Source organism: Ahaetulla prasina, chromosome 1, assembly GCF_028640845.1.
Source record: "Ahaetulla prasina isolate Xishuangbanna chromosome 1, ASM2864084v1, whole genome shotgun sequence".
Classification (NCBI taxonomy): domain Eukaryota; kingdom Metazoa; phylum Chordata; class Lepidosauria; order Squamata; family Colubridae; genus Ahaetulla; species Ahaetulla prasina.
Genome location: NC_080539.1, coordinates 24,427,557 through 24,441,108, shown reverse-complemented (window position 1 = coordinate 24,441,108; position 13,552 = coordinate 24,427,557). Strand labels below are relative to the sequence as shown.

General features: G+C 39.1%; 1 protein-coding gene across 2 annotated transcripts in view; it reads left to right on the top strand.

Annotated features, from left to right (window-relative positions):
- The window catches only part of RASL10B (RAS like family 10 member B), a 45,119-nt gene extending 31,869 nt beyond the window's left edge, over nucleotides 1-13,250 (top strand). For both annotated transcript variants that reach the window (XM_058164452.1, XM_058164451.1), the window contains 2 exons: nucleotides 7,872-7,996; nucleotides 10,879-13,250. In XM_058164452.1, the coding sequence (XP_058020435.1) occupies nucleotides 7,872-7,996; nucleotides 10,879-11,149 (396 nt within the window). In that variant the 3' untranslated portion in view covers nucleotides 11,150-13,250. The remainder of the gene's footprint in view (nucleotides 1-7,871; nucleotides 7,997-10,878) is intronic.
- Nucleotides 13,251-13,552: the final 302 nt, after the last annotated feature.

Genomic DNA, 13,552 nt, shown 5'->3' with positions numbered 1-13,552 from the left:
CAATACAGTCCTAAAATCCTTCTTCATTCCCACAGGGGAGTGCTGTTTTCTCGCAAAAACTTACGTTTGCAGGAGTGTTAACAATGGGCAAGGGGGCAGCTAGGGAGATTATAGATTACTTTAACAACCAATGAGACTGAGCATAAGGAATCCTAACAATAAACATCCTATGAAACCGATGAGCCAAACTATTGGGGAAGAAAGAAAGGTCATCCTTCTGTATGTTTTACTAAAAATATTTTTTATTGTTTTATATCATACATTCCTTTTCTATGTTGAGCAGTGCATTCTCTAGGTGTCCATGGTGTTAACATACAAACAACATCATCGTCACTATAATTATATATTACATTATAATTATATATATTATTATATATTATATAATTATATATATAATTATATATATATATAATTATATATATGTTTTCTGAGGTTTTCGTGGGTGTTTGTATGTAGGTCTTTGGCTGTTCGGGTTTTCTCCCACGTAAAATTGGAAGTGTCTTGGCGACGTTTTGATGAAGTCTCATTCGTCATCTTCAGGCTGGTGTTATCAGCTTCGTGCTTCTAGGAGCAATGCTCCTAGAAGCATGAAGCTGAAAACACCAGCCTGAAGATGACAAATGAGACTTCGTCGAAACGTCGCCAAAGCACTTCCAATTTTATGCGGGAGAAAACCCGAATAACCAAAGACCTACAATTATATATATAAATATATACATTATATTACATTATAATTATATATATATGCCAATATATGGTAATGAGTAAACAACTATGCAATAATATTAATCATCTTCACAACATATATTATCTTCCATCAAGGTATTGATTATATAACCATCAAAATAATAGCTGGTCTTTTTTTCTTTCTCATGTAGACCATATTTCATCCAAGTCTACTCCTCTAACCTCAATATTTGTCATTTAACCATTTGTAAAATGATTCCCATGTTATAAAATAATCCAAATCTTCTTTTGCTTTAATTTTCTACGGTTAACCTGTCCATCTCTGCACACTCCAGAATTTTTTTGATAATCATGTCATCTGCAGGGGTTTCTGATTTTTTTCCAACATTGTGCATATACAATCCTAGCTACTCTTAGGATATGTAAAACCAAATATGATTATAGTTTCCTGGAAGCAAGGCCAACAAAACCATCTCAGGTTTCAAATCTATGTGTTGTTTTGTGATATTTTCCAGCCATGTGTGTATTTTCTTCCAGTATTTTTTTCCTTTGGGACATGTCCACCACATATGGTAATATCAGTCAGTTCGCACCACTTCGGGAGAACCGGTTGTTAACTTTCTGACCAGTTTGGTGAACTGGTTGTTGGAAGAAATCATTAGGGCAGAGAACCGGTTGTTAAATTATTTGAATCCTACCACTGGGTAATATGAGTCTGGTGTTTGATTGCACTTCCAATGTTTAACAGGCCTATATTTGTACATGTTTGCTGATCTTGCAGGTGAATAATGCCATCTATCATCCTTCTGTATGTTACATATGGAATTGAGAGGAATGCCCAGCTGTTTTACCAAATGTTTTAGCAAATTTTTAAAAAATGAAATGGAGCTTATAAAAGACAAGCCCACAAAAACATAATATTAGGCTCTGGACAATATCCAACTGTACAATGTATTGGGAACCTTGTTAGGAGAAAAAAATACATTGTAAAACAACAGGGCAATGCCAAACATTATCAGCTGTTTGCTATAATGCAGTCGACCAGGTGATAAAATGTATGAGAGATTGATGAATCATATTGTAATAGAATCAACCACGATAAAATGATAATTAAGAACTTGGAGGGTTTGTGAATAGGCTGGTGAGTGCTATTAGGCAAGTGGCTATACTCAGTGGTGAAATCCAATTTTTTTTACTACCGGTTTTATGGATGTGGCTTGGTGGTCGTGGCAGGGTAAGGATATTGCAAAATCTCCATTCCCACCCCACTCCAGGGGAAGGATATTGCAAAATCTCCATTCCCTCCCCACTCTGGGGACAACCAGAGGTGGTATTTGCCAGTTCTCTGAACTACTCAAAATTTCCGCTACCGGTACTCCAGAACCGGTCAGAACCTGCTGGATTTCACCCCTGGCTATACTGTATAATTCTTTTTTTTTTTTTATATATATAAAAAAGTTTTATTTTTACAATCTTATCAAATAATTCATCCAATGTACAGTTATATACAATTAGTCGGGCCTGCCCAGTCACCACCCCCCTTTTTAACCTTCTTCCCTCTTCTACCTTCTTTTACTTTCCAAACCTTCCTCTCCTTCTCTTATCTACCTCCTCTCCTCCCTCCACCCTACACTCTTCTCCCTCTTCTACCCCTCTTCCTTCCTCTTCTCCTCTTTCCTACCTCCTACTCTCTTTTTCCTCCCCACTGTTCTAAAATGGCAACTGGTCAGACCCGACCCTACATTAATTATATTTATACATCTTCAATAATCCCTGTACATTAACCATCACTCCATCACTAACCTCAACCCCCCAAATCCCTCCCCCCTTCCACCCCCCAACCCCCACCCCGACTTCCCAGAACAAAATGCAGGGTATCAAAACTAACAATCATAATCTAAAATAATTCCTAAATTATAATCTCTAGTCTCTCCACGCTTATTCACACTCTCAATTCCCCTCTCCTTCAAAAATATATCTAATACAAATTATTTCCTAAGTTTACTCATATGCTATTTGATATTTTTTTATCTGATACTTATTTTGAATATAATCAATCCACATTTTCCATTCTAAAATATATTTTTCTTGTGTATAGTCTTTCAAGTAAGCAGAGATTTTTGCCATTTCTGCCAGATTTGATACTTTAAGAGTCCATTCTTCAATTGTAGGTAATTCTTCTTTCTTCCAATATTGAGCAATCAAAAGTCTTGCGGCGCTATACTGTATAATTCTTGAGGATCAAAAACAATATCTTTTTAGTTGGAAGAAGAATAAGTGAAAGATTGTATGATAAAATGCTGTAAGAACTTTGGACACAATATAATGATGGAATTACAATACAATGGATGGATGACCTTGAGGGACGAGTGGAAGACGTGCTGCCTAGAAAACAGGAAACTGAGTCCAAAATTACAGTTATAAGCCATTGCAGTCATAAGTTGAGGCAATGAGGCATCACGCGGCTGGACCTAATTCTTTCGTCAATTTTACAGGAGTGAGTTATTTATTTATTTATTTATTTATTCTGTCAAACACAGCAGTATATATAAGTATAAGCATGAAATAACCATACAAATTGGATACAATCAAAGGGAACATTAGGACAGGCACGGTAGGCACGCTGGTGCTCTTATGCACGCCCCTTACAGATCTCTTAGGAATGGGGTGAGGTCAACAGTAGATAGTCTTTGGTTCAAGCTTTGGGGATTTTGGGAAGAGACCACAGAGTCAGGTAGTGCATTCCAGGCATTAACAACTGAAGTCATATTTTCTACAATCAAGATTGGAACGGTTCACATTAAGCTTAAATCTATTGTGTGCTCGTGTATTGTTGCGATTGAAGCTGAAGTAGTCTTCAACAGGAAGAACATTGTAGCAGATGATTTTATGAGTTATATTCAGGTCATGCCGAAGGCGGCAGAGTTCTACATTTTCTAAACCCAGAGTTCAAGTCTGGTGGCAAAAGGTATTTTGTTGTGATCAGAGGAGTGGAGAACTCTTCTTGTAAAATATTTCTGGACACGCTCAATTGTATTAATGTCTAAAATGAGGTATGGGTTCCAGACAGGCGAGCTGTATTCGAGAATTGGTCTAGCAAATGTTTTGTATGCTCTGGTTAGTAGTGTTAGTAGTGTTCATTATTAAATGAACACCTAGTTATTAAGAAAATCCATTTCCCCAGTGGGTGTTGTTTTTGCTGGAAACCAGAAGCAAGCCCTGGAAATCAGCAAAAACCCATAACAAATTTTTGTCCTGTGTCTGTGGGATGCAACAGACAGCCCTAAAGGTGAGCCATTCGCCAAGCACCCAAAATGTGATCATATGATGGTAGAGGTTGGGTGCAATTGTCACAACTTCAAAAAGAGGTCATAAGTAGTTCTTGGGAGGTCTGTCGTAACTTCAAACTGTTAAGTGTCTGTTCATAAATTGAAGAACTACCTGCAACCTAAAAGAGAACTTTTATAAAATGCTATGCCATTGGCATAGACTCCAGAAAAAATTGTCTAGAACAGTGTTTCTCAACCTCAGCAGTTTTAAGATGTGTGGACTTCAACACCCAGAATTCCTTGGCAACCATAGATGGCAAATCTATGGAATTCTGGGAGTTGAAGTCCACACATCTTAAAGTGACTAAGGTTGAGAAACACTGGTCTAGAACGGGAGTGTCAAACTGGCGGCCTGTGAGCCAGATGTGTCACATGCAGGGCATGCCCACCTCAGCTCTGCGAAGATGAAAAACATCCTGAAACATCACATGACGGCAACGTGGCATGCTGAGTTTGACATCCATGGTCTAGACCAGGGGTCTCCAACCTTGGTCCCTTGAAGACTTGTGGACTTCAACTCCCAGAGTCCCTCAGCCAGCAAAGCTGGCTGAGGATCTCTGGGAGTTGAAGTCCACAAGTCTTCAAAGGACCAAGGTTGGAGACCCCTGGTCTAGACTGCATAAAGGTGCTTCGAATTTAGGTTGGAAATGTGGACAACATAAAGGGCCATTTTATCATGCCTGTGGACTTGTAAAAAAGGCAAAAATTTCTGGGTTCAAATACCTATAATGATACAAAAAAAAATCCTGTGAACATCAACAATCAGAACTTTTCTTGTTGGGCTTAATGGACAGTCAATTAGAAAAGAGCCACGGAAGATTATTTTTATATAAATTACTTGCTGCTAGAACTATTATATGTTCAAAAATGGGAAGACTCTGAAATGCCCAGAGCAGAGGATTGGTTAGTGAAGATGACAGAATAACAAGGATATCAGTATTACAAACATAAGATGGCAAATTTTGATTAAAGAAAGATCCACAGTTATATTTATGAGTGACTGGAAACTCCTTTGCTGAGAAAAGAAAATAATGAACTTATGAGTTATGGGTTTGATGATTAGAAAGGTTAGCTTATGGAAAGAAAGAAATTATGATGTAACTTAAGAGAGAGAGATGAAAACATAAATATATATATATATATATATATATAAAATCTGTCTCAAGAAGATTGAAAGCTGCTTCTTTATATTTTCCTTTTCCTTTTCTATTTATCTTTTCACTATTTACTGTTTTTCTTTATTATCTTTATTTTTAATGGTTTTTCGTTTAGTAAAAAGTTCTTCAATTTCCCTCTATTTTTGGTTTAAGAGCTAGAGGGCTAGAGATACAGACAGACAAACACACACACATACACACACACAAACTAAAATAATTAAAAGTTGTCATGGCCTTTAATTGGGCAAAATGGTGCATCATAACATAACATAACATAACATCAGAGTTGGAAGGGACCTTGGAGGCCTTCTAGTCCAACCCCCTGCCCAGGCAGGAAACCCTACACCATCTCAGTCAGATGGTTATCCAACATTTTCTTAAAAATCATAGGGCAACAATTTTTGAACTAAGGTATTTCAAATGGGCTAACTTAAAGAATGTGTCCAAAACTGGGACCTATGACTCCCAAGTGAATGATATTTGGGGAAGTTTAGATGCTCCTGGATGCTGCTGGACTGCTGTTGTGAATATGTCAACTGTATTTTCAATATGGGAGGGGTGGAAAGAAAGGGAGGAAGAAAAGGAAGGAAGGAAGGAAGGAAGAAAAGTTTCCCATGTTCCCTGTCAGATTTCCATAAGGAAATTCAATAGGGAAACAGTTAGGAAGTTGAAATTTGCTCCTATGCCCACTGCTTTTTTGTCTATCCTTGGTCATTCCTAGTTGACTAATAAGCTATAAAATATTAATGGATATATAATGTACTCATTTCCTGCATGGAGGAAAAAGATCTTCTAAAAGTATCCATCTTATCCTACCCAATATAATAATCCTGTTTCGGGTTTTTTTTTTTAACTGTTGAAAATAATGGAGAAAAAATGGGACCCTCATTAAAAATGAGAGTTGAAAAGATTTTCATCAGTTATTAGTACAAATGAGTTCTGTAGGACATGAATAGAAATTTTACCCAGGAAATAAATGCAAACTAATTCTTTAAAAAATGGAAGAGTATTTTTTGTTAACCTTAGAGTCATTAAACCAAATAATCTCAAAACTAAGTAGTGGTGTGTCTATATTGGATTTTTGAACAACAGGTAACATATTTTCTACCACAAAACACAAAAGCAGCCTTGTTCATGCTTGTGAATTGCAATGCAAGAATCAACCTCAAACCTGAGTACTAATATGCTGACATACACTAGGGTATAATGTTAAAATTATAATGTCAATCCTGTATTCTATAGGTTTTAGGTTTTTTCCCTCTTTTATGGTAATGTTATAAATCTTGATACATTGTATCATTCCAATGAAGATTTCAATGCAGTACTGTTTATGTAATATGATTAAAATTGTGAACATTCTATTATTTAGAAAGCGTAAAGTGGGGAAAATAAAAAGGGAAGAGTAAAAAAACTATCAGTAAGAATTGTAATTCATCATGCCAGTATTACAAACATAAGATGATTTGACTTTTCATCCAAAGTTAAGTATAGCATTAAAGAGAAATACTGCAATTCACATCCAAGGATTAGTTATAGTCTTAAGCTTAATACTGAGGTCTCCATCGTACCGTTGTTTTTATTATGTGGGGCCGAGCATTTTTGAGAGAGGTCACTGTATACTTGAAGGCAACACCTGTAAGAACCATTAAATGATTGACTGATTATTTGCCATCAGGTCAGTATTGATTCTTAAGGTTAGGGGAGATAGATTTTCTCCAGAAAGATCTTTCAGTTCTTCTAATGGTGCACCCATCACTACTTAAATCCAGCCACTTTGCTCCTGGTTGTCTTTTTCTTCTACTTTTCCCAGCATTATGAACTTCTGATATACTGATAGGACTTCACATTATGTGCCCAAAATATGATAATATAAAGCTCTGCTAGAGAGAAGTTCCTTAAGGATGGGCTCCAGCAGGAGTCTGGAAGCTCAGAGGACAAAATCTCTGATCCCAGTGACTGACCCAGATTGGATCTTGCAACATTATCCTGAGACTTGTATTCATTCATGATAACTTAAACTTGGACATTTTGCCTCAAGTTAGAACTTTGAATTGATTTGTTCTAGGATACATTTCTTTTTCTTGACTATCTATGGTATTCTTAATCAACTTCAACATTCTGTCAAATTTCAAAATACGTAAAATCTCTTGCCGTCCAAAACTCTGACTTCAAAGTTCTTTTTTTTTTTTTGCTTTTATGAAGTGTCTCCAGAAAAAACATTGCTTAGATAATTCCGATCTTTGTAGGTATAGAAACATCCCAGAATCTGAATACCTTTTTCATGTCCTTCACAGGTATCCTACCAAGTGCTAGTCAGTGACATATATCTTGATTATTTATTCTCGACTGTCAGTTCTAGAAATCAGACACTACCTATCGCTTCAATATCACCATTGACAGTTCTAAGACTAGTTGCTGTATTTTGTGTGTGTGACTAGTTTGGTCTTCTTTCTATTTAATTTTAGTTCCATTTTTGAGCTGAATTGGGTGGGCTTCCTTTTCTGAGTCTTTTTCGCTGTCCCACCCCCCAGCATTTCTTGCTAGTTAAGAATTGATCGGAGCATTTGGATACCCAACGGGAGCAAACTTTCCCCACCCTCGATGCAAGATGTGGGTATGTGGGTGGGCTGGGTGGTACCATTGGGGAGCTGTGTGCTGTGTGTTCCCTGATCTGTCCCTCTTTGTGTCTGTGTTGCAGGAGTGGGCGGACGTGTGCTGCCGAGGCCTCCGGAGTGTTCATGCCTACATCTTGGTCTATGACATCTGTTGTTTTGACAGCTTTGAGTATGTCAAAACCATTAGGCAGCAGATCCTAGAAACAAGGTAAAAATATGCCTCTGCTTCATCCCACCCTGGACTTGAGATCAGAGAAGGGAGGGGACCCAGATGTTAATGTCAGGAATTTTAGAAAGCAGCACAAATTCCCAGATAGCGAATGTGCAGTCCTTGTCAACCTCTTTTTGCTTGGAGTAACTTCAGGGCTGGTAGTTAACAGGATTAGGATAGGAATCCTATAAAAAGCAGGAATCCTCATTTAACAAACTGAATGGAAGCAAGTAGAGTATGATACAAGGGCTCTTTTAAAAAGTCACGGAAATACCTCCAGGTGCTGTAAATAGTTGGTTGTCCATTGCTTTCAAGGAGCTCTTTAGGCTCAATTTTGGTTGTTGGATGGGCAAGGAGAGGGAGAAGGATTGTACAACTTGAACATTGGGCCTTATCTAACAAAATGAAATTCAGTGGTGAAAAAAATAAGGTTCTACATTTAGGCAAGAAAAACAAAATGCACAGGTATAGTATAGGTGATACCTTGCTCAATAGTAGTAACTGCAAGAGGGGTCTTGGAGTCCTAGAGTACAGTCACTTAAATATGAGCCAGCCGTGTGCTGCAGCTGCCCAAAAAGCCAACAGAGTCTTAGGCTGCCTTAACATAGGGATAGAATCAAGATCACATGAAGTGTTAATACTACTTTATAACGCCTTGGTAAGACCACATTTGGAATACTGCATCCAGTTTTGGCCATTACAATGTAAAAAAGATGATGAGACTCTAGAAAGAGTGCAGTCAAAAGCAACAAAGACAATTAGCAATAAGAATAGAATAGAATAGAATAGAATAGAATAGAATAGAATAGAATAGAATAGAATAGAATAGAATAGAATAACAGAGTTGGAAGGGACCTTGGAGGTCTTGTAGTCCAACCCTTTGCTTAGGCAAGAAACCCTACATCACTTCAGAAAAATGGTTATCCAATCTCTTTTTAAAAACTTCCAGTGTTGGAACATTTACAACTTCTGGAGGCAAGTTGTTCCACTGATTAATTGTTCTAATTGTCAGGAAATTTCTCCTTAGTTCTAGGTTGCTTCTCTCCTTCTTTAGTTTCCACACATTACTTCTTGTCCTACCTTCAGGTGCTTTGGAGACTAAGTTGACTCCCTCTTCTTTGCGGCAGCCTCTGAGATGTTAAAATACTGCTATCATGTCACCCCCTAGTCCTTCTTTTAATCAGACTAGACATACTCAGTTCCAGCAACCATTCTTTATATTTTAGCCTCCAGTCCCTAATCATCTTTGTTAACTCTTCTCTGCACTCTTTCTAGAGTCTTAACATCTTTTTACATTGTGGCAACCAAAACAGGATGCAGTATTCCAAGTGTGGCCTTACCAAGGCATTATAAAGTGGTATTAACACGTCACATGATCTTGATTCTATCCCTCTGTTTATGCAGCCTAGAACTCTGTTGATTATTTTGGCAGCTGCAGCACACTGCTGGCTCATATTTAAATGATTGTCCACTAGGACTCCAAGATTCCTCTCACAGTTACTACTATTGAGCAAGGTACTACATATACTGTACCTGTGCATTTTTCACTATTGAATTTTATTTTGTTAGATAGCACCTAATGTTCAAGTCTGTGAAGATCCTTCTGTATCTTAAGCCTATCTTCTGGAGTGTTGGCTATTCCTGCTAGCTTGGTGTCATCTGCAAATTTAATGAATTCCCCATCTATCTCCTCACCCAAATCATTGATGAAGATGTTGAAGAGTACTGGGCCTAAAACAGAGCCTTGGGGTACCCCACTGCATACTTCCCTCCATGTAGATGCAGTTCCATCGAGGACTACACATTGAGTGCAGTTGGTCAGCCAGTTACGAATCCATCTGATGGTGATGCTGTCTAACCCACATTTTTCTATTTTATCAAGTAGTAGGTTATGGTCTGCTTTATCAAATGCCTTACTGAAGTCCAAGTAGATTAGGGGACTGGAGGCTAAAATATATAAATAACAGTTGCTGGAAGTGGGTATGTTTAGTTTAATGAAAAGAACGACTAGGGGTGACATGATAGCACTGTTCCAGTAGCGAAGGGGCTGCTGCAATGGATGGAAACTAATCAAGGAAAGAAGCAACCTAGAACTAAGGAGAAATTTCCTGACAGTTAGAACAATTAATCAATGGAACAACTTGTGAATTTGTGAATGTTGTTCACAAATGTTCCAGAAGTTGTGAATGCTCCAACACTGAAAGATTTTAAGAAGAGACTAGACAATCATTTGTCTGAAATGGTATAGGGTTTCCTGCCTGATTAGTAGATTGGACTAGAAGACCTCCAAGGTCCCTTCCAACTCTATTATTCTGTTATTATTCTGTTATTAACTTTTTTTCCAGTAGCAGAGCCCTTGCCTTGCTTATACCAAGACCTGTTTGGTGGGAATGCAAATTGGGTCAAGTCAATACCTCCTACCTTCTCAACTGCAGCTATTTCACTGTCCCCAAGGCATATGACTGACTGGAGCACTTAACCTATAGTTCCAGGGATGGCCTGGAACTATACAGCCCACTTAACCTATAGATAAAGGGATGGCCATCTTTTAGGGCGACCTCCCTGCAATGATAATCTCAAAAGAGGCTTCATGTTACTTTTCCCAACACATTCCCAATTATTGATCTTCGTGGATAAAATAGTTGAAAAAAATTGTGTTGGCCGATATTATGAAACCAAAGGTTGGTTTCTTGGGTTGTGATATTTTCTACCTGGGTCTTTCAGAAATCTAGGAAGGAGTTGGTTGGGATTACAGTTTTCATAATTCCCATACTTTGTGGCCAGAGGGACACCTAGCCTTCCTATTTTTCCCCTTACTCTACCACCTTGGCCTGGGCTTTCAAACTCTACACAAGACTTTTTCCTTTCTTTGTTGCCAGAGTCATTGGAACCTCAGATACTCCCATCATCATTGTTGGGAACAAGCGGGACCTCCAGAAAGGCCGGGTCATCCCCCGCTGGAATGTCTCCAACCTTGTGAAGAAGACATGGAAGTGTGGTTACATTGAGTGCTCAGCCAAATACAACTGGCATATCCTCTTGCTCTTCAGTGAACTTCTGAAGAGTGTGGGCTGCGCACGATGTAAGCACGTTCACACTGCCATCCGCTTCCAGGGGGCCCTGCGGAGAAACCGATGCACCATTATGTGAAACCTTAAGGACCTGCTATCCCCCTCACCATCTCTGAGGGCAGCTTCTCCCCACTCGCCTGCCATGTGCATGGGAACCCTTTTCTTTTTTTAAAAATCTGGATTCAGCTGGGGTAGAAGTTCTTAACAAGCAGCTCTGCCCTCAAAGGAAGCCACAGCCCTTAGCCTCATTGAGGCCAGCTGGTTTTTGATTTCTTTTCTTGCTGATCCTTGAAGCAATGGATGGGTTGAGGAGGTTTGCTTCTTTATACATGGGAATCCTTCTGTTTGGATCATTGGCCAGGAGGTCTACAGATGGAGCAAAAATGCAGAAAGTCAACCTGAAGAAGAGGATGCGTCTAGTTCAAATGTGGGATTAGTTAATATTGTGTGAATAATGCAATGCAAATTAAGAGGAACAAGTGACCTCTTGATATAGAACTAGGCAGCCAGCCCAATGGGGATGGGCAATCTTTGGCCCTCCAAGTGTTGCTAAACTGCAACCTAGCAGTCTTAAGTGGTAATGCAAGAAGAGCATAATGCCGGATGTTCTAATTCGGCAACATCTAGAGGCCCACAGAGCATCCATTCTCATACCAGGTCAGAACACCTGTAATGCAAGATCATTTGCATCCTGGCTCAGAACCACGGTGGGATATTTCAGCAGGAAAGAGGAGTATAGAATGAATGGGTAAAAGAGTTGAGCCAAGAAAAGCCAGCATAGATGGGAGTGATAGGGGTTAGTAAGGGTAACTGACATGAAAGGATGGCATCTCTCAGGTCATATGTATGTTGAGATGGTAGATCTGCTTGAGGTATTTAACACTACATGTTTATAGAGATTGGAGAAGCATTTCAGTCTGGGTATAAAGTCAACTGGATTTGCCACTAAACTTCAGAAGTTCTGATGATGTGATAACATGAGTCCATGAGATCTAATTTGCTTATATTTACACATTTTTCCAGGTGCACACAAACCATTTTTGTACACTTAAAAATCAGACTATACACTTCTGGCTCCCCTGGTGTTGCTGAACTACAACTCCCACATGCCTCACTGTTGTCCATGCTGACCGGAAGATGTAGATCAACTATGTATTCCTGCCCCTGTTAAGACTTCTATCATTGGCCATGGTAAGCAGAGGCTAATGGGCAATAAGGTTCAGCCACATGGACATAGGTTTCAACCTTTGTCATAATAAATGATGTAGCCTTGTTATTTTGAATTACGCTTGATACAATCATGGTGCCCAAGTCCCAAAGGTGCTTTTTCCAAAAGCAACTGGACTTTGTTTTTCCTTGAAGGCGTTTCACTTCTCATCCAAGAAGCCAGTTGCCTTTTGAAAAAGCACCTTTGGGATAACCATAACCTGGATGACTGAGAATCTCCATAGACACGGTGCACAAGGAGTTAGTTAGAAATTAAGATTTGGGGAAAGGGCTGCTCATTTGGGGGAGAGAAAGATCTTCTCCCCTTGCTCTTAGCTTATTGATTTATTTTGCTTAATGGCCATTGACTGTAGAATCCTCCAACACATTCTGTTTCAATGCCAGCTTGTTCACATTTCCCCTGTCCATGATCATTGAGAGCTAAGTAGCTTACCCACATATCTTCCAAATAAGAGAGAAACACCAGGGAAGTGGAGAAAATCCCAGACATTGGAGCACAGCCAAGAAGGATCTCCCTCCATACACACTTGAGACTCTTAGTGGAGGCAGACCTAGGAGAAAACTCCTTATAGAACCGCCAGTATGGAAGTATCATCTTCAGGCTGGCTGTCTGTACACCTTCAGACTTCATGGGGACATAGTCTCCTAAGAGAGAAGAGTTCTTGTATGTGCATGGAATAAAAGGTCCTAGGCAAGCCTCCTCAAGATGCTACTTTCTACGCGCATTTAAAACACACACACACACACATATAACAGTGAATCATTCTGCCCTACCTGGCACAGTCCTGGCTGACAGGTTTGCCCATAGAGGCTTTGACCAATACAAGTTTTTTCCCGGCAGATACCTCTTTAAAGAAATCAGCTTTAGAAAGATCTGTTTGGTCTTCATGCTAATTTATAGATGGTTTGTTTTCTGATAATTACAAATAAAGAGGCTGACTGGTTTTGCCATTGGCTCCCTGTTGTTTGCATTCTGATCTCAGAGCATCTTCCTTCCAGTGTTATCTTCTACAATCTCCCTCAGGGAGAACAAAACCTAAATTCTAAACCAAAGGTCTCCAACCTTGGCAACTTTAAGCTTGGAGGACTCCAACTCCCAGAATTCCCCAGCCAGCTTTGCTGGCTGGGGAATTCTGGGAGTTGAAGTCCTCCAGGCTTAAAGTTGCTAAGGTTGGAGACCACTGTTCTAAACCATTCAGGCCATCCTGCTTCAGTCTCTGGAATACAATGGCTTTCAAGAGTAACTTAAAATATA